The sequence below is a fragment of the Colobus angolensis genome, unplaced genomic scaffold, assembly GCF_000951035.1.
Source record: "Colobus angolensis palliatus isolate OR3802 unplaced genomic scaffold, Cang.pa_1.0 Scaffold402, whole genome shotgun sequence".
Taxonomy (NCBI): Eukaryota; Metazoa; Chordata; class Mammalia; order Primates; family Cercopithecidae; genus Colobus; species Colobus angolensis.
Genome location: NW_012117400.1, coordinates 940,653 through 961,071, shown reverse-complemented (window position 1 = coordinate 961,071; position 20,419 = coordinate 940,653). Strand labels below are relative to the sequence as shown.

The following is a 20,419-nucleotide window of genomic DNA, read 5'->3' as shown; positions in this document are numbered from 1 at the left end:
GCCACGAGGCAGCCAGGGAGGTGGGGGGCAGAGGTCAGAGGAGGCGGGGACAGGTGAGGGCAGGGCGCCCACCTGTGGGTGGTGGCCCTGCCCTGGAGCTTACAAAGCTAGGGCCGTGCAGTGGGTGGAGTCCTCAGACCCTCTAACCTGAGGACTATTCAGAGAGGCCCTGATGGACAAGATCAAATTGCTGTCACAGCCCCTTCTGACTGGGTGGCAAACCACAGTAGGGAGCTGCACCCGCATGGGAAAGCTCTGTTTCCTGCCAGGGACCTCCAGCCAGGGCCCTGGGGCCAGTGCGCGGGGCGTGGGGACGTGGGGCAGGCAGTCAGGGCCCAGGGGAAAAGTCAGCCCTGACCCCAGGAGGCAGCAAGGGAGTACCTGGAGGACCCTCTGTGGCCCGGAAGCTTCCATGAGCCCTGCCTTCTGGCAGCCTGGGCCTGTGTCTCCCTGTACCGGCTCTTCTTTGTGGCACCAAGTCCTGTAGGGCTCAGTGCAGTGTCACCCCAGTGAGTGCCCTGGGGGTGCACAGGCAGATGGGTGGCCCTGGGCCTCATCTGGGCTGGGCTGGAGTCCCTAGGCCTCTGTCCTGGGAAGCCCAGCTGCCCCTGCGTGGGCGGCTTCCTCATGCCTTGCACACATGGCCCTCTCCCATCGTCCACGGGAACCCACGCTCCTCTGGAGTCTCCGGCCACCCTTCCCAGGCTGCTCACCTTCTCTGTACCTTAAATGAGAGTGTCCTCCCTAACTGTTCCAGGCCTCTCTTTTTTTATGAAATTGACAAGACCACTCAGCCCCTCCCAGGCCCCACCTGCCCCTCCTCTCCAGCACCCTCAGGCTGTGCTACTTAGGAGTAAGAGCTAGAGGGCTTCCTGGAGGAAGGGAACCCTGAGGGGGCCCTGGAGGGAGAGCAGCAGCTGACCAGTTGGGGAAAGGGTAGCAGCAAGACCAGGGGCCTCCCTGCTCACCCTCCCCGTCTCTCCCGCCCCATCCCCATTGTTTGGTGCAGCCTGCCCAGTACATGCCTACGATACTTGCCTTCTACCCGCACCCAACCCCCTATTTCTTGTCTCTTGACCTTGACTCCTAAGTACCTTTCTCCAAGTGTGCCTCCCCTCCTCACCTTCCCCCGACTCCTGCCTCTTCGGCAGGGCCCAGCCCTCCTCTTCCAGCAATACTCATCCCAGGCCTCCCCCTGCCTCCCTCCTCCAGACGCCTCCCAGGGCCTGTGTGCAGGCTGGGTCTGGAGTCCATGCTTCCTTCAGGCCCCCACGGCCCCAAGGCTCTGCTGTGTCCCCTGCTGTGCTGTGCGGCCATCACACTGCCATCTTGTGTCCATGGGGGTCTCCCCTCCCTGCAAGAAGGTCCTCCATGCCCACAGGAACCCTGGGCGAAGAAGGCCTGATCAATGCCCCACCCCTGGCTGAGGGAAGGGGGGGGCTCTCCCTGCTCCCTGGGGACCCCAGATCCCAACGCCAACTGCCTGGGAGCCACCTGGCACCATCTGTGTCCCTGGATGCCCAGTGACATGAGCCATTGGATGGGTGACTGGCCACAAGCCCCTCCTTCCCTAGTCGGTTGGATTCCAGAGCTAGGGCCGGTGCAGATGGGCCCCCCAGGAAGTTCCTCTAACTGCAGCTCTCAGAAGGGGGGGCTGTGCCACCACCTGAGCCCCTGGATAGGGCCACTTGGGGCCAGCCTGGCCTTCCAGGGCTGCTGGGTGCTGGTGCTCAGGCTGGTACTCCTGTGCAGTAGCCCTGGGTTGACCAATGAATGACCTAAAAGTGCCCGGCAGAGTCCTAGAGTCTCATTCCTTTGTCCCTTTAAAACGCACACTGCAGCCAGGGGCAGTGGCTCATATCTGTAATCCCAACACTTTGAGAGGTCAAGGCGGGTGAATCACTTGAGGTCAGGAGTTCGAGACCAGCCTGGCCAACATGGCGAAACCCCATCTCTATTAAAAATACAAAAAATTAGCTGGGCGTGGTGGTGTATGCTTGTAGTCCCAGCTACTTGGGAGGCTGAGGCAGGAGGATCGCTTAAACCTGGGAGGTGGAGGTTGCAGTGCTCACACACACACACACACACACACACACACTGAGCTAACTGCTGGACGTGACTGCAGGGAAAACCGATCCCTAGGCAAGGAGAGCTGGGTGCTGTCTGCCTGGCTTCCGGGGGTTAGGGGCCATCTAAGTGAATCCCTTGAGCTGGTTTGCAAGGAGCAGACATCCTGACCTGGGGAGGTTCCAGCTTCCAGGAACCTCCCACTGCCAGCTATGTGTGACCCAGGGACTTTCCAAGGCTGGCTTTAGGGGTTCACTGTAGGGCTGAGCTTAAGGCCCAAGGGGGAGCCCTGGGGAGAGGTCTGGCTCAGGAAAGCCAGTGTTCATGGTGACCGTGTGCTGGGAAGTGGTGACGGGGTGCGCCTGGAGAGGACGGGGCATGAAGAAGGTGCTGCGGTGGGCAGTGCTTAGGGTCACCAGCAATCAGGCCCCTCCTCCCCACCCCTCCGCCACGCGGCCCCAGGCTGTGCTGTGCATGTGCAGGTATGTGTCACACGCTGTCCTCAAGCCTTCGTGTCTGTCATTCCTCTTCCATTGTAGGCAAGCAGCAGGATGGGGCCATGGAGAGTAGCCAGACCAAAGGTAACGGGCGCCGCTGCTTGGGTGCCACTAGCTTGGAGCCCTGGGGGTGGGGCTGGTGGAGGGCACAGTGTGGGGGGAGGGTCACCTGCCTCAGTGGCAGGAGCAGCACTTGGAGACCAGGTGAGTGGGCTGGCTGTACAGTCCCGTCCCGGTGCAGAGGGAGGAGAGAGCACACCCCTGGGGCTGCACAGGGCATCCTGGCCACAGACACTGCTGGCAGCTCAGCCCAGCCACCTGGAGGAGACCTTAGCCCAGCATGAGTGGGCGTCCCGAGTCCACTCTGGCCAGATGAGAAAACTGAGGCCCAGAAGGGCTGACTCGCCTGAAGTTCTGGGTCCCAGTCAGTGTTTCCCAGGCCAGCTTCCTTTCAGCCAAGCCTGTGGACCTGGGAGACAGAGTGGTCCGCTGAGGGCCAGAGGCCCGGCTCTCCTCTCAGCCCCAGGCGCCTGGCAGGTGCCGACACCCTGGGGCCAGCGTGTGCCTAGCTGTGAGACGCAGGAAGCAGGAGACAGGGTTGGGGGACGGGGCAGGAGGCTGGCTGTGGCCCACGGAGGAGAGGAGATATCGGCCAATGCAGCAGCCAGCTCTAGGTGCTGGGAGGCCATGGGGGACAAGGCAGGTCCTGACCCTCAGGAAGGTCACGGGCAGAGATGACCCAGGCAACGCCCGGTGTGGAGCTGGGTTTGGGAGGGCACTGGGGGACAGTCCAATGGCTGGAGCCCTGGGTCAAGGAGGTGGCAGCAGGTGGGGCACAAAGCTAGAGGGGACCAGCTGGGTGGGGCAATTGTGTCCTGACACCACTCTGAAGAGGAGCCATGGCGAATGGCCTCGGGCTGGCAGGTGAGGAGGAGCAGGAGGAGACAGAGGTGATGGCAGTAGTGCCAAGAGCCCCAGTGGATCGGGGACCAGAGTAGTGAGGGCGAAAGACGAGTCTGCTCTCCCCAGGTTGCTGCGTCGGTCCCGGGGCACAAGAGGGAGGTGGGGTGGCCAGGATTACTCTGGGCCGTGGAGTGGGTGCGACCAGAGCTTGGCAGGGAGGGAGATGAGGAAGTGACAGAAGCAGAAGAGTGGGTAGAGGAGGGAGCCAGAGTGGGGGACACACCCCCACCATGTCGAGGGCAGCAAGGATGAGGAGCACAGGACCCACCAGAGAAGAAGGGAGAGGAGCTCCAGGGGAGAGACAGGGAGGGTGCCCGAGGGACAGATGGAGCCTGAACAGGCGCAGGGCTGGCTGGTGGGAGGAGAGTGCGTGGGGCTCCTGGGCCTCCCTAAGGGAGGTAGGAGGTGGCTCGGACACCAGTAGGCAGATGAGTCAGCTCAGGGTTCTGGAACATTCCTTGGGCCAGAGGCCTCTGCTCTCAGGTATTATTTGGGGCATTCCAGGACTGGTCATCCTGTCTGTGTGCCCAAATTCCTTGTGCTGTGTCTGTCCTCCCTTCTCCCGAGAGAACCATCTCTGGCCCACCTAGAACAGTGCTGGAGCCACCCCACCCACCCCAAGAGGGCTTGGGCTTAGGAGGCGAGAGATGGGAAGTTGATAGACTTGAAATAGGAGAGCTCCACTGAGTCCCGTCTCCTCTATATGGTGTGGCATGTCTTACCCCACAAAAGCCCCTTGTAACCCCTTCTCCCCAGCCAGGCACTGACCTTGGCCATGGGGTTCCTCTGTGTGCAGCTAAGAAGCAGGATGGTGCAGTGGCCATGGAGATGCAGCCCCTGAAGAGCGCGGAGGGTGGGGAGATGGAGGAGCGGGAGAAGAAGAAAGCCAACGCACCCAAGAAGGAGAAGTCTGTCCTTCAGGGGAAGCTCACAAAGCTAGCGGTGCAGATCGGGAAAGCAGGTAGGGACAGCAGGAGGTGGCGGGCCCAGGCCATCGACTGGGCGTGGAGGACACTGGGCTCCTGGAGATAAGCCCAGGCTGTGCAGAGCAAGAGCAGGTGAAGTGTGGGCCAGGCAGCCAGGGGCCCAGGCCAGGGCCGGCAGTGGCCATCGGGGTCTGGTGCAGCCCTTCCCTAGCGAGCAGAAATCCCAAACCCTCGACAAACACCCCAGGTCACACACTGAGCCACTGCCCATGAGGTGCCCCTACCCAAGGCTCAAAAAGCAGCTGGGGGCATGCAGGCCTGGTACCCCAACTTCTCGGGGACAGTGCAGGATAGACGCTTGCTGGTCCTCCCCAGCGGTGCCTCTTTTGCCATCAGGCCACAAAGTCCACTCCCCAACCCCAGCAGGACTCCAGAAGAGGCCATGCAGAAACCCCTTGCAAACAGGCCCCAGCTCACCTGCTGAGCCAAGCCCGGGCTGTTTATCCTGAAACGCAATGCAAATCTACAAGGCCTTCACAAATGCCTCCAAGACCATGCCCATACCTCTTCTTCTCTCTTCCTGTCCCCTCCTTCCCTCACCCGTGGCAACCCCTTTCCTCTCCTCCCTCCTCTGTGGCAGGGCTGGTGATGTCCGCCATCACCGTCATCATCCTGGTCCTCTACTTTGTGATCGAGACATTTGTTTTGGAAGGCCGGACGTGGCTGGCAGAGTGCACACCAGTCTATGTGCAATACTTCGTGAAGTTCTTCATCATTGGTGTCACCGTGCTGGTCGTGGCTGTCCCAGAGGGCCTGCCGCTTGCTGTCACCATCTCCTTAGCTTACTCTGTCAAGGTAATCATAAAACTTACAGTTGATACCATTTAGAGACTAGGAAACTGGGGTAAGAAGTCACTGGGCACCTTGGCAGCAGTATAAACTGGGGGACGTTTGGGATGGCTCAAGGGAGGAGAGGAGGTGCCGAGCAGGGACCCAGGGGGCAGCTTTGCTGATCTGTCAGCTCAAGTCCCTGGGCATGAGATGCGCCAGAAAGCAGGCAGGCAGTGGAATACCCAGGGGTCAGCATCTGCACAATGTGGGCAGTAGGACGGAGGGGCCGGGAGGCAGTGGGGAGGCGGGGAATCAGCAGAGGGCCTGGGACACTGGGAGGCAGTGGGAGGAGTGGAGGGAGCCAGGAGTGGGGTGGCGGGGTGGGAGAGCTGCAGGGCTGGTGGGTAATTGAGAGGGGCCTTGGGCAGGGAAGGCCCGGGCGCTCATCCCACCCGCACCGTTGCGTGAGGTTTCTGATGCCTTATAGCCTTGCTATTGGCTCAGGGCTGACCGAGGTCCCCAGTGATCTTAGTGCCACACGTGGAGCTAACTGAGCAGAACAGAATCGCGCGGTGTTTATGTTGATGTCTCTCACTCCCCCACCCCAACAAGCACCTGGGTCAAATGCCCATACCCTTGCCTTTTGCAGAAAATGATGAAAGACAACAACCTGGTGCGCCACCTGGATGCCTGCGAGACCATGGGCAATGCCACAGCCATCTGCTCTGACAAGACGGGCACGCTTACCACCAACCGTATGACCGTGGTCCAGTCCTACCTAGGGGACACCCACTACAAAGAGATTCCAGCCCCCAGCGCCCTGACCCCTAAGACCCTCGACCTGCTGGTCCATGCCATCTCCATCAACAGTGCCTATACCACCAAAATACTAGTGAGCTGGGGCAGGAGCGGGCGGGCAGGGCCGGGCGTGGGGGCCGGGGAGGGACCTGGCCGGGGTGCCAGGTGAGCTGTTGCAAGGTGCTCATTAGGCCCCCCCTTGAGAACTTTTGCCCAGAGCCACAGTGGTCTCTGGGGTGCTGCTTACCCTCCTGCCCATCCCTGGCCTCACAGCTGGCTCTGGCTGTAGCTAAGGCAGACCTTCCTCTGCTCCCCGCCTGCCACACCCTAACAATATGGTGACCACAAGGGGGCAGAGCTGGGGCTCCAGGGGCAGCATGGAGGGTGGTCTCAGGCCCCCAGTGCCATGCTAGCGCTCCTCATCTTGCAGCCTCCTGAGAAGGAAGGCGCCCTCCCACGCCAGGTGGGCAATAAGACGGAGTGCGCCCTGCTGGGCTTCATCTTGGACCTGAGGCGGGACTTCCAGCCTGTGCGCGAGCAGATCCCGGAAGACAAGCTTTACAAAGTATACACCTTCAACTCGGTCCGCAAGTCCATGAGCACAGTCATCCGCATGCCCGACGGTGGCTTCCGCCTCTTCAGCAAGGGGGCCTCAGAGATCCTGCTGAAAAAGTGAGTGAGCAGCAGGGAGGCGCCGGGGTATATGCAGAGTTTCTGATGCTATTGTTGTGGTAAAAGAGGCCGAACATAAAATTCACCATTTCAACCACTTTACAGTGTCCAGTTGAATGGCATTAAGTACACTCACAATATCATGCAACCGTCACCACTAACCAGTTCCAAAACACCTCCATCACCCTGGAAAGAAACCCCAGACCCAGGAGCAGCCCTGCCCACTCCCCTCCCCAGCCCTGGCACCCACTCATGTGCTTCCTGTCTGGATGGATTTGCCTGTCTGGACATCTCCTATAAAGGGACTCATACAGTGTGTGGCCTTTTGTGTCTGGCTTCCTTCCTTAGTGTAAAGTTTTTCAGTTTCACCCAGGTATTGGACCTTCCTTTTTTGTTTTGTTTTGTTTTGTTTTGTTGCTCAAGCCATCCTCTTACCTCAGTGTTCCGAGTAGCTGAGATTACATGTGCATGCCGCCATGCCCAGCTAATTTTTAAATTGTTTGTAGAGCTGGGGTCTCATCATTTGCCCAGGGTGGTCTTGAAGTCTTAGGCTCAAGCGATCCACCCATCCCGTCCTCCCTAAGTGCTAGGATTACAGGAATGAGCCAGTGCGCCCAGTCCGAACTTCCATTCTTTCTAAGGCTGAGTAATAGCCCATTGTATGGTAAAGCACATTTTGTTGGTCCATTCATTCATTCATCCGTGTACCAGTACGTGAGTCGTTTCCACCTTTTGGCTGTCGCAAGTCAAGCTGCTGTGAACATTCATGTACAAGTTTTTGTTTGAACCCATGTTTTCAATTCTTTTGCGTGGACATCTAGGAGAGGAATGACTGGTTCGTGGTGTCCACCAAACTGTTTTCCACAGGGGCAGCAGCATTTCACATTCCCACCAGTGACATAGGAGGGTTCCACCTTCTCCCCATCTTCAACAGCACTTATTTTCTGGTGTGTCAGTGCTGATGGGGGGCCATCCTTGTGGGTGTGAGGCAATATCTCCTGGTGCTTTTGATCTCTTTTGATGTGCTGAGTGGCCATTTGCCTGTCTTCCTTGGGGAAATGTCTGTCCCAGCCCTTGGCTTGGTGCTGAGTTGGGTTGTTCATCTTTTTATTGGTGGGCTGTAACATTCTTTATGTATTCCAGATCCTAGATCCTTACCAGCTATGCGATTTCTACACATTCTGTCCCATTCTGTGGCCTGTCTTCACTCTCTTGATAGTGTCTTTAGATGCACAAATGTTTTAAATTGTGATGACGTCCAGTTGATCTAGTTTCTCGTTGTTGCTTAGAGATGATGAAAATTTTCTTAGAGATGATGAAAATTTTCTGGAATTGGAGAGTGGTGATGGTTGTGCAACTCTGTGACTATACTAAAAACCATTGAATTATCTACTTTAAATGGGTGTACTGTGTGGTGGGTGAATTATATCCCGATAAAGCTATTAGAACAAAGTGAGGGAGAGCACACAGCGTCACCTCCAAGTGCTCTGGCTTCCCCACTCCCACTCAGCCTTCCCGCACTCCACACCCTTGGCCTTGGCGTCTCTGTCCCCCACGCACCTGGCTCCTCATGACTGCCATCCCAGGGCCCTCAGGGCAGGGTCCTCTGCAGAACGCCCAGGGCTCCCCAAAGGCCCAGGCCCAGCCCTCCTTCCTGCGTTCAGCGGACTGGACCACCAAGTGCACCCTGCCTGACCCACAGCGCTCTCCCGAGAACTCTGCCAGGCGCGGCGTTCACCGCCAGGGCCAGGACCACCTCCTCCCTGGAGCCATCCCTGCTGGTGTGGGGGCCTCAGCCCTCTTTCTGTGCTGCTTTTTTGGTGGGCACTGGGGGACACTGAGGCACTGAGGATAAAAGACCCAGCCCAGCTTCACTCTGCTGGCTGTGCATACATGAGCAAGTTACTCCCCCTACTCCCATGCCTCAGCTTCCCCGGCAGCATGGAGATCACAGAATACTTATCTCTGGGGAGGGGTGTGAGGACTCTGTGGGTGAATCCACATCTGTAGGAGGCCCTCTGTCTGCACAGCTTCTGTTATGATAATTTCCTGCATCACCAGCCTCCTGTTGAGTGGCAGCACCTGGCACTCACAGCCCACTGGCTTCTTCCACCACGCCCACCTCTGTGGCCCTCAGCTCCTTTGCTCCCTCCTCTCCCCACCTGAATCCTCCCAGTCCTGTCCCTTTTGAGAAACTCCTGGAGTCATGAGTGCTCTACTGAGGCTGTGGCTGCCCGAATGTGGTTATAGCGATTGTCCACAGACTTCAGTTTTTGCCCATGTTCCACCCCCTTGCCCCATGAAGTCTCTGGTGGAGCTGCCATGAGCCGCATACTCCTGCCTCCCTCTCTCCTGGTCTCTCAGCCTGCAGCAGTGCATGAGTGTCCTGGTGCCTTCAAGCAACAGAAATGGATTCTCCCCCAGTTCTGGAGGCCAGAAGTCCAAATCAGGGCGTGGGCAGGGTTGAAGTCCCTCCAAAACATCTCAGGCAGGACACATCCTGCCTCCTCCAGCTTCTGGTGGCGGCCGCCAGTCCTTGCATTCCTCGGCTTGCAGCTGCCCGTCTCTAGTCTCCGCCTGTTGTCACACAGCCTTCTCCCTGTGTGTCTTTGTTCTCACACGGGGCTCTCGTCTCTGATAAGGACCCCAGTCCTTGGCTAAGCCCCCAATCCAGTGTGACCAGAGCTGTTTCCTGTTGTTCTCTCCCCACCTCCTGCCTAGGTGCACCAACATCTTAAACAGCAGCGGCGAACTCCGAGGCTTTCGGCCTCGGGACCGGGACGACATGGTGAGGAAGATCATTGAGCCGATGGCTTGCGATGGCCTCCGCACCATCTGCATCGCCTACCGGGACTTCTCTGCAGGCCAGGAGCCCGACTGGGACAACGAGAACGAGGTCGTGGGTGACCTCACCTGCATAGCTGTCGTGGGCATTGAGGACCCCGTGCGGCCCGAGGTAGCCCCTGCCTTCTCTGTGAGCTGCCCTGGTAACTGTGCCCTCTGCCCGAGCTTGTCCGGACTGGTAGGGGCGGCCTTCCTTCACACATAGTTGCTGCGGTCCCTCCGTGGTACACTTGAGCCCTGTCCTGGGTGCTCTCGCCCTGGCACCCACACAAAGGCTCTGTCTTGCCTGCTGGAAGGCCTCCCCTGCTTGGCCTATGGGCCCAACTCAGGCTCCACCTTCTACCAGGTGAGAAGGTGGCAGTGGCAGAGAGACTGTTGACATTTGGGATCTGATCCGCCCAGGACTAATGGACTGGAGGTGGTGCTGAAGCCTGAGGGGACACAGGTTTGGGGGACAGGGTGGGCGTTTATTGGTTGAGAGTTTGGCTGCGGCTGCTCAACAGTCAGGACGTCCTGTGGGGAGCTCACAGCAAAGGTCCTGGCGGGAGAGGGAGCCCAGAAGCATATCTCCATATGGATGATGCCACCAGGGGAGTCCAGACAAGGGAGACCTTGAGGGCTGTGTGGCAGATGCCACAGCCTTGACTCTGGGAAGTCACTTTGTTGTTGAAAGATCCCAGACTCTGGAGAGTGTGGAGGATGGCTGGCCCCGGAGGGAGAGTGCAAGGTATGGGGTACCCCTCTGTCTCCCCAGGGCCTCTGCATGGCACCCGCCTCTGTCAGAAGCAGGGCCACTTTGATCCTGCCTATCACCCTGAGAACTTGTATTTGTAGGAGCCACCCTGGGGGTGCAGGTGCAACCCGGGAGGAGAAGCTTCTGGGCTCTCCTTTGGGAGACAGGTATTCATGTATTGGATCACGTAGCAAAGACACTTGATTCAAAGACACTGCATCTAAACGCCAGCCATGGGGTCATGTCAACAGAGCAGCCCTGCGCCCCAAGGAGAACATGGTCACTACGCCCAGAGAGGGAGCACCTCAAACCTGCCCTGGGAGAAAATGGGTGGTAGCGGAGGACAGGGGAGAGAAGTCCAGCGAGGGCAATGGGCCCCACAATGGTGGGCAGTGGCGTGAGTCCCGGACCCCGCTGAACCTGGGAGAGCAGAAGGAGAGGGTGCTGGTGAGGTGAGGCAAGGCCACACTTGGGGACAGGCTTAGAGGCCTTTCCCTTCAGGAGCCATCGAGTCCCTCTGTTGGACCAGGGAGCAAATGAAGCACGGAGCAGAGGAAGGAATCTTGCCAGAGGGTCCTGGGGAATAGGGACAGCTCCTTCCCAGCTTGAGAGTGGCTGAGAGAGAGTCCAAGTGGTAGACTACAGTGACAGGGCCAGGCTGTGGAGGCTGGGCAGACCCCCACAAAGACTGGCCAGCCTGGTGGTGGCTGAGGACACACAGAGGGCCCAGTGAAGTCCTGGTTGCCAGCAACAGGCAGTAGGCACAAGGGCCTCACTGAAACCTGCCAGGGTGCTTGGAGATGTGGCACGGCTGCAACCAGAGGAGGGCCCGCGGGGCTGGGCCCTGGGGGGCCACAGGAAGCCTGTGGTGGGGGTGGTATTGATGCTGGAGCTGGGCCAGCGGAGGGCACTGGCAACTTCTCCAGACACCTGGCTGGCTGCTGTGCTGTGGGGCCTTGGGGAGAAGGCGGGGAGCAGGGCTGAGCAGGTGAGGAAGGACAGCCTGGCCTGGCCCTTTGGGGCCATGGGGAAGAAACCGGGCTACACACACTGGGCCTGAGGAGGCAGGAGGCCTGGGTTCGCAACTGCTGGTTTTCAGGCTCGTCACGGCCACTTGGTGGCAGCAGAGGGGTGGCTTCCAGACGTTTCAGGGCCAGGCATTCACTGGCTCAAAGGAGAATTGTCTTCCTGTGGCTCATGATCTTGTTATCCAGCACCCCAAGATCCTTAGAGAGTAGAAAGTGTCCCCGAGGCTGGCAGCGAGGCCACTTGGTGGTATTTGCTGCAGGGACCATTGGATCACTCTGCCACAGCCTGAAGTGGGGCCCCAGCTGTCTCCCTGGCAAAGATCACAGCCCCCCTGCCCATGGCCTCAGGGGCTGCCAGCATGCAGGGACTCCCAGGTCAATGTCCTCCCCTGGCCTCTCCTGGCTGCCCCGCCCCTGGCTCCCGCTCTTGCGTGTCTACTCCACCCACCCCAGGCTCCCTAGGCCTGGGGGCTTGGCCACACCTAGGCTTCTGCACTCACCCGACAGTGCTCACAAGCCCCACTGCCTAAGCCTGACCTCATTCAGGTTCCCAAACTCTGAACCTGGCTCCTCTTCTCCTCTCCCCTTGCCCCTCCACCTCAGTGGCATCAGCTGCCTGACCCTGTCTCTCTGTCTCTGAGCCTGAAGAGCCACTCCCTGTCCCCCCACCACTGGGACAATGCCACCACCTCCCGGCCGGTCTCCTGGCTTCCTGCTCTCAACCCCGTGCAGTGCTTTCCACTTAGCACTGGGGAACCTCTTTCCCTTTCTCCGGAATCTAATATGATGCAGGTGGCCCCCAACTTTTAACAAATTTTTAACTTGGTGCAAAGGTGATGCGCACTCAGCAGAAACTTTACTCTGAGTCCCATACAACCATTCTGTTTTTCCCTTTCAGTGCAGTGTTCGGTGAGTTACATGAGATAATCAGCACGGTGTTCCACAGTAGGCTTTGTGCTCAATGCTTTTGCCCAGCTGTAGGCTAACGTAAGTGTTCTGAGCACGTGTAAGGTGAGCTGAGCTAAGCCATGATGTTTAGCAGCTTAGGTGTATTAGATGCATCTCTGACTTATGGTATTTTCAGCTTATCATGGGTTTATCGGGACCTAACCCCATCGTAAACTGAGGAGCATCTGTGTTTGAGAAAGGAAATATGCACTACACAACCAAAGCTATGTTCTGCTTCCCCTGGAGAGGAGAGAGATATGTTGTCCTGCAAAACTACACTAGGAAAAAGATTAACTCCTGAGAAAAATGTCTTAGGTTTTATATTGTCTTAAAATGTCATAATAAGCTACAGAGGCAAGTGAGAGAGGAGTCCAGGTGCCCACCTAGCCGTGGTGGACCCTTCTGGCTACCTGGGAGCCTTCGAGGTGGCTGAGGGTGCGAGGCCCCCTCCTCCTTCTTCTTTAGAGCTATGTCCCCTGCCAGCCTGTCTGGAACCCAGGCTGACCCTGGCTCAGCAGCCCCGTGTCTGTTTTCCAGCTGGAAAATGACGTTGACAGAGCTGGGTGATTTCTATGATCGCCCAGGTGACCTTTCCAGACGCGAATCTGATGGTGCCCTGAACAGCGTAAAGCTTCCAGTGATTTTTCCCTGCCATGCCTCTGCCATCAGGGCCTGGATCTGTGTCGTCACTGGTCCCCAGGGTTTGGCACTCCCAGGGCCTGACACAGTGAAGGAGGCAAGCACCTGCTCATTGCGGCTTGGCTGGGGCAGCACAGCCCTGCCACCCTCTGGGCCTCCTCTGGGCCCTGCATGGGGACCCATGGTTTGGCTTTACTGTCATCTCTGCTGGACTTTGGGCCGCCTGCAGATCTGACGGAGGAAGGGGTACTGCCTCAACCCAAAATACGTCTTGCCTCGATGACCCCACCCACCTCTCTTGTCTCTTCTAGGTCCCTGAAGCTATCCGAAAATGTCAGCGTGCTGGCATCACAGTCCGCATGGTGACTGGGGACAACATCAACACGGCCCGGGCCATCGCAGCCAAATGTGGCATCATCCAGCCCGGGGAGGACTTCCTGTGCCTGGAAGGGAAGGAGTTCAACCGGCGGATCCGCAACGAGAAAGGCGAGGTAGCACCCAGCTGTCTGCCACCCCAGACCCTCTTCTCCTCCCCCCAGCCCCCTGTGTGTCCGCCCTAGCTCTGCAGCGTCCTTGTGCTTCCCCTCCCCAGATAGAACAGGAGCGGCTGGACAAGGTGTGGCCCAAGCTGAGGGTGCTGGCCCGGTCGTCTCCCACCGACAAGCACACGCTGGTCAAAGGTAGCCGAGGTCCCACACCCCTTTCCTGGGGTGGCCAACCTGAGGTTGTCTGCTTCCTGACACCAAAAGCCAGGTTCCCAAACAGGTCCCCAGGGCCTGCCTAGGAAGCTGGGTCCATTTGTCCCATTAGCCCAGAGCAGCAGGGCAGGGGCCCATGAGGGAACCGGGGTTCGGGGAGGGCCAGTGACTCACTCCAGGTCACACAGCGAGTCTCTAGAAGCAGTGGGTCTAGAGCCAGGGACCCAGGGTCATGTCCCCAGGCCCTAAGCAGATCCCTACCCTCCCACCCTGGCCCTGTCACTCAGAGAGACTTGCTTACTTATTTGGGGATAGGAGATGATCCAGGTGACAGGGAGCACATATGACTGGGACAGTCAGGATGGGGCAATCCTGAAGGGTTTTCACAGCCAACCTACCCCCATAGCTCCCTGGGCTACACGGGGTTGTGGTGACAGATGGCTCCAGCCCTGCCCTGCCCTGATTTGTCTTGCAGGGATTATCGACAGCACCACTGGCGAGCAGCGGCAGGTGGTGGCTGTGACAGGGGATGGCACCAACGATGGGCCGGCCCTCAAGAAGGCGGACGTGGGCTTTGCCATGGTAAGCCACCTGGTGCCAGCCCAACTCACCATGGCAGATGGGGCCTGCGTCTGTCCCATGGACATTAGCTTTGTACCAGGAAGTGGGAGCCAGTGTTGGGGCAGGTTACAGAGTGCCTGAAGGTTCTTTCTCTCACATCCTGGCCACTTGGGCCAGCGTGGGCTTGGCCAGTCAGGGGACATGTGGTTAAAGGCATCTGCTGTGATGCCCAAGGTGACAGAGGGCCCCAGACATCCTGTGGAGAGGAAGGGGAATGGGGGGCGGGGGCTCATCACGGATGGCATTGCCCACCCCCAGTCCTCTGTAAATGGACTGTCCTCCCCAGATGAGGTGAGCAGAGTCCCCAGATGTGCTCTTCCTCTGCACTTCCTTCCTGTTACTCACTCACTGAGTAGGGTGGCCCTGCAGACGCCACCCGCGTGGCAGGTTGCAGCCCCACAGTGGCCCCACTGCTGAACGCAGCAACCTGGCGAGGCCCTCTCCCTGCCCTACGGAAAAGGAGTGCCACCCGGGGAACCCAGCCCAGTCCTTCCCAGCACCCGTAGCCCAGAAGGGAGCTCCAGCCCAAGCTTCAAGAGGTGGCAGCTGTCACAGGGCCAGGCTTGGGGCAGAGGAGAGGGCTGGGCAGCTTGGCACAGCTGCAGCTGCGCCTGCATGGGCAAAGACCCACCCGCCCAGGGTGTCCGCATGCAGGACTTCCCATGGCTCCTTAGCCAGCAAGCGTCTCTGGAGTGCTAAGAACAGACCACACTGCTTGGTGGCCACGTGGTGGCAGCTGGGCTTTATGTGTTTATGAGCAAAGCTCCCTCACTGTGACATGCGACAACTTAGTGTTCATAGTACTAGAATGTGTTGCATAAAAACAACAACAACAACAGCAACAAAAACAATGCTGTTCTTGGCTTCGGGGGGCGGGGTGGGATGTTATTCAGAAGGGGAGGGCAGGGAGTCAGCCCAGGTAGGCTGGGGAAGGGGCCCCCACAAACACTCTGTGTGTGTGAGTGTGTGTCACCCCCCAGGGCATCGCAGGGACCGACGTGGCCAAGGAGGCCTCCGACATCATCCTGACCGATGACAACTTCACCAGCATTGTCAAGGCCGTCATGTGGGGCCGTAACGTCTATGACAGCATCTCCAAGTTCCTGCAGTTTCAACTGACGGTCAATGTGGTGGCCGTGATCGTGGCCTTCACAGGCGCCTGCATTACTCAGGTGGGTACTGGGGGCTGCCGTGCCCCCGCTGTAGGACACCTGGGCTCAGGCCTGAGGGCCAGATTGTGAGAGTGAGGGTTTTGTTTTCTTTGCTGCAGATTATTTTAGTTGACATCAAATTCACATGCCAAAAATTCAGCGTTTTCAAGTATACAATTCAGCACTCAAATTTTGAGAACATTCACCATGTGGTGCAACCATCGGCTCTATCTAGTTCCAGAAGATTGTCATCATCTTAAAAAGAAACCCTGTGCTCTTGAGCAGTCATCTCCCCATTTCTCCCCCAAACATCCCAGCCCCCAGCAACCACTCACGGGCTTCCTGGGTCTATGGATTTGCCTGTTCCGAATATTTAATTCCTGTGGGATCAAATCATATGTGGCCTCTTGTGTCTGGCATCTCGCTTAGCACCGCGTTTTCAGGCTCACACACACAGAGGGCAGGACTTTCTGCCTTTTCATGGCTTCATAACACTCCATGGCACAGATTGCCACATTATGTATGGCTGTCCTGATGGACACATGGCTTGTTCCCACTTTTTGGCTCCTGTGAATGGTGCTGCCAGGAGCATCTGTGTATGAGTTTCTGCGTGGGCTGTGCATCCCATGGGAACCCTTTCTCAATAGTCCCATTTTCCCCACTGGTGAGTGTCCAGATTTTCTTCGCCCCCCCTTAGAAAAGGGGGAGCAAATAAATACCTATTTGTTGCTGACAGGCATTTAAATTGCCTGCTGATCAACTTGGTCTTTTCAAAAAAAATTTTTTAATTGAGATAAAAATCACCTAACAAACTTCACCAGAACCATTTGAACCTTATGAAAGTAGCTAACTCAGAGGTTTATATTCCTCCACAGTGTCGAGCAACCATTGCCACTGTCTATTCCCAGAACACTCTCATCACCACCCCAAAAGGACACCCAAACCCCATGAGCAGTCACTCTCTACTCCCCGAACCCCAGCCCCTGGCACCCACTCATCTGCTTTCTCTCTCTATGGATTTGTCAGTTCTGGAAGTTTCCTATGAATGGAATCAGACAGTACGTGGCCTTGTGTGTCTGGCTTCTGTGAGGCTGATTTTTAACCAACAACTCAGAGGAGCTGAGAAGGAAGGTCCAGTTCAGAGTTTCTGCCTCCTCCTGCCCCTGAGGTGCAGGAGACAAGGAGAGCAGCCCTCACTCTGTTGCCCCCAGTGGCAGACCCCATCGTCGGGCTGTTTTGTGGTCTGGGGTTTTTCACCTCCTGCGAGGGATTTGGAGCACACCTGCTGCCAGGTGAGAGAAGGGAGGTGGGCACATGATAGCCCAAAGAAAACGCCCTGCTAGCGTAAAGGCAATGTAGGGATGGAGATGTCTGTTTTCATGGGCATGAAATCCTGGTGATGTGGACCCCATGAGGAGCCCCCAGGAGCTACTGGGTTTCCACCCCCAACCTTCCCGGGCAGGCGGCCCATGGAAAGGTGACTGCCTCCTCTCCGTAGGACTCTCCTCTCAAAGCCGTGCAGATGTTATGGGTGAACTTGATCATGGACACATTTGCCTCTCTGGCCCTGGCGACGGAGCCACCCACGGAGTCGCTGCTGCTGCGGAAGCCGTACGGCCGTGACAAGCCCCTCATCTCCCGCACCATGATGAAGAACATTCTGGGCCATGCGGTGTACCAGCTCGCCATCATCTTCACCCTACTGTTTGTCGGTAGGCTGGCCAGGGGCACACGGGAGGCCTTCGGGACACTGTCGCCACCACCTGGGGCTCAGATTCTGTCTGGTGTGCCTCCACTTGTGTCTCCGGGCCCAGTACGGGGTGAGACGCTGCAGTTCTTGACTGGACGGCACACAGGGGAAGGAGCAGATGGGCCAGGCTAGCAACCCTGCAGCCAGGCCTGCTGGTAGCCTATAGCTCTTTCTCAGCCTCTCCTCCCAGGCCCCTGAGCAGCTGAGAAACAGTTCATGTCTTGCCATCCTGCCGACGGCTGTGTAGAGTAGGCAGCGTCTACCCAGCCCCAGAGTGGCCACAGTAACCCTAGGAACAGAACAGCCCACATTTACCCTGTGAAGATTGCTCCTGCGGAGTGACTGGGGTGTCGCGCTGGAAGCTGTGAGGGAGGGGGGCTTGCAAGAGAGAGGAAGAGAAGGGGGGCATCTGAGGATAGCCAGCATTAAGAACATCCCTTCTTAACCTCTTCCTTCCTGCCCTCAGGCTCAGGGTCTGGCCCCTGGCCCAGTGGGGTCTCAGGACTCTGGTTGGTTGAGCCTGGGGTAGGTGTGGCTGCCTTGGGCCTTGGCTGTGAGCTGGAAGTGGCCGTCCCCTGAGACAAGGGACCCACCTCGGGAGCTACACACCACAGTCTCGATCCTGAGTCATGCGCTGAGGTGACTGCCTGAGTGGGGAATGTTGCTTTCCAGGGGAGCTCTTCTTTGACATCGACAGCGGGAGGAACGCGCCCTTGCACTCACCACCCTCAGAGCACTACACCATCATCTTCAACACCTTCGTCATGATGCAGCTCTTCAACGAGATCAATGCCCGCAAGATCCATGGCGAGAGGAACGTGTTCGATGGCATCTTCAGCAATCCCATCTTCTGCACCATCGTTTTGGGCACTTTCGGGATTCAGGTAGGAGGGGCGGCTCTACTCTTGGCATCTGCCACTTGCAAAAGGTGGAGGTGGTGGGCTTCAAGGCCTCATGTCCACCCCTAGTACTGGCCTCCCCACCTCCACTCCCAGAAGGAGCCCCACCCCACCTGGCTTTCTTGTAGCCCCCTGTCCTCTCTGCATGTCGGAGCGGGCCTTCATCTTCCAAACATCGCTGGCCTTGCCCTGGGTTAGCGCACTGGCTTCCAGAAGGGTTTCGTGAGCCTTCATCAGAATTAAGTTTTCTCACAGATGCTGAAAGGAGTCCTCCCTGGCTCCCTCTAGGTCTGCTGTTCCCATTTCTAGCACTTAATTCCTTGGCATGAGGCTGCCATAGCTCCAGAAGTTTCTTTTGGAGATGCCCTCTGTGCCCAATGTTGACACACTAACCTCTGCTTCTCACAGTGCTGTGGACAGGCTGGTCAGCCCCCACTGTCTAGGAGGGGCTAAGTGTTCTAAAATATAGTGTATTTGTAGAAAAAATGAGGTATAGTAAGTCCAACAGGTCAGGAGACAGTTGCCATTGAAAGACAGTTTATGACTCACAGATCCCAAGAGGAGAGCACATGCCACACCATAGGGGCCCACATGGGAGAGCACCAAGCAGGAGGCAGGGTGTGAAAGCTGTGGACAAGAGCCTCTGCTGTGGTTCCCTCGGGGAGGAGCGGGTGAGGCAGGGCTGGTAGGCTCAGGACTGGCTAGGTTGCATCATTGAAGCAGTTCTAGGTCATAGGGGTGCTCCCTGGCTGTCTGGTACCTGGTCTTGGGTAATGAGCACAAGGGGATAGTGGCCCGGACTGTGACAGTCCAACAGAGGAGAGGGTCAGTTTACATTTGGAAAGCTCACCCCTGGGAATTGGATGCCTCCTGAGGAGGCAGGAGGCCAAGGCAAGGTGACCCCAGCAGGTTCTAGGGTCCTCCAGAATGAGGCGTATCCAGCGTGCCCACAGGGTGGGTGTCACAGCCTGTCTTACTAAAAACAGGAGTATGGTCAGTGGAGCTGGGCCCGATTCCGAGGCTGGAGTCAGTAGGTGCCTGGCACCCAGGGGCGGTGGAGGCCATGTGCTGCTCTGTCATGGCACCCCCGGCCTTGTGGTCCTCTCGCAGGGAGCAGCCTGTGCACCTGGGCGAACCGACCAGGGTGGCTGGGCCTTCAAGGGGCTGGAGAACAAGGGTGGCTCAGGAGCCGCAGCTGGACCTGCCTCTCTCCCACTTGCCCTTCGCAGATTGTCATTGTCCAGTTCGGCGGGAAGCCCTTCAGCTGCTCCCCACTATCCACGGAACAGTGGCTCTGGTGCCTGTTTGTTGGTGTTGGGGAGCTGGTCTGGGGACAGGTGAGTGACAGCCCTGCCCCTCATTCCAGACTGCCCTGCAGACAGCTTCTGTGATGGGCCCTCTTGCCCTAACCCTGCTTCAGAGTCTTGGGGTCCACACCCCAGGAAGCACACTGCGGGCTCGGGCCTGTGAGACATCAGGACCCAGGGACAGGCCACAAGGGAAGGTGTCAGCAAAATAATGCAAAGGAACATGGCTAGGATATGACAGGGCCCAGGAAAACTGCCCACAGCTCCCCTTTCTATGATAAGAGCCAAAAATTGCCCCTTCAAAATGGGTAGGTAGTTTGGGAAATCCCCACTGATTTTAAATCAATCAAACGGCACCCTGATCAATAATCCATGGGGTGAAAGGAAAGTCTCCAGAGAAATTAGGAAATATTTTGACCTGATGGAAAGGACAGAGAGCCCCACATCGAGTTCTGTGGGCTGCAGCTGAAGTCGCACACCGGGAAGTGTCTAGGACTCCACAATTAGATCAGGAAGAAACAGCCTGGGTATTCAGGATCCGCTTATCTCTGTCTTCATCCACTCCGACTGCCACAGCAAAATACCATAGACTGGGAGGCTTAGACAACAGACACTTACTTTCTCAAAGTTCCGGAGGCTGGACATCCGAGGCCAAGGAGCCAGCGGGGCCAGTTCCTGGTGAGGGCTCCTTCCTTGCTTGCAGACAGCCGCCTCTTCACTCTGTGCTCACATGGTAGACAGAGGGAGCAAGGTCTCTAGTGTCTCCTCTCCTAAGAGCATTAATCCAGTAGGATCAGGGCCCCACCTTGGTGACCTCATTTAACATTGATCACTTCCTTACTCCAAATCCAGCCACACTGGGCACTAGGACTTCAACACATGAACTGGAGAGCACAGTTCAGTCCATAGCATTCTGGCTTTGTTTCTTTTTTTTTTTTTTTTTTTTTTTTTTTTTGAGATAGGGTCTTGTTCTGTTGCCCAGGGTGGAGTGCAGTGGTATGATCACAGCTCACTGTAGCCTTGAACTCCCAGGCTCAAGTGATCCTC

General features: G+C 57.5%; 1 protein-coding gene across 6 annotated transcripts in view; it reads left to right on the top strand.

Annotated features, from left to right (window-relative positions):
* Positions 1 to 20,419, top strand: part of ATP2B3 (ATPase, Ca++ transporting, plasma membrane 3) — a 45,468-nt gene that overhangs the window by 7,278 nt on the left and 17,771 nt on the right. For 3 of the 6 annotated variants that reach the window (XM_011955851.1, XM_011955854.1, XM_011955849.1), the window contains exons 6-18: positions 2,607 to 2,648; positions 4,324 to 4,488; positions 5,094 to 5,308; positions 5,934 to 6,176; positions 6,513 to 6,754; positions 9,476 to 9,710; positions 13,258 to 13,437; positions 13,539 to 13,626; positions 14,120 to 14,226; positions 15,246 to 15,437; positions 16,915 to 17,128; positions 17,839 to 18,050; positions 19,295 to 19,402. In XM_011955851.1, the coding sequence (XP_011811241.1) occupies positions 2,607 to 2,648; positions 4,324 to 4,488; positions 5,094 to 5,308; positions 5,934 to 6,176; positions 6,513 to 6,754; positions 9,476 to 9,710; positions 13,258 to 13,437; positions 13,539 to 13,626; positions 14,120 to 14,226; positions 15,246 to 15,437; positions 16,915 to 17,128; positions 17,839 to 18,050; positions 19,295 to 19,402 (2,243 nt within the window). Of the gene's footprint in view, positions 1 to 2,549; positions 2,649 to 4,323; positions 4,489 to 5,093; positions 5,309 to 5,933; positions 6,177 to 6,512; positions 6,755 to 9,475; positions 9,711 to 13,257; positions 13,438 to 13,538; positions 13,627 to 14,119; positions 14,227 to 15,245; positions 15,438 to 16,914; positions 17,129 to 17,838; positions 18,051 to 19,294; positions 19,403 to 20,419 lie in introns of all 6 variants that reach the window. The other 3 variants (XM_011955850.1, XM_011955848.1, XM_011955853.1) reach the window with 2 other exon arrangements.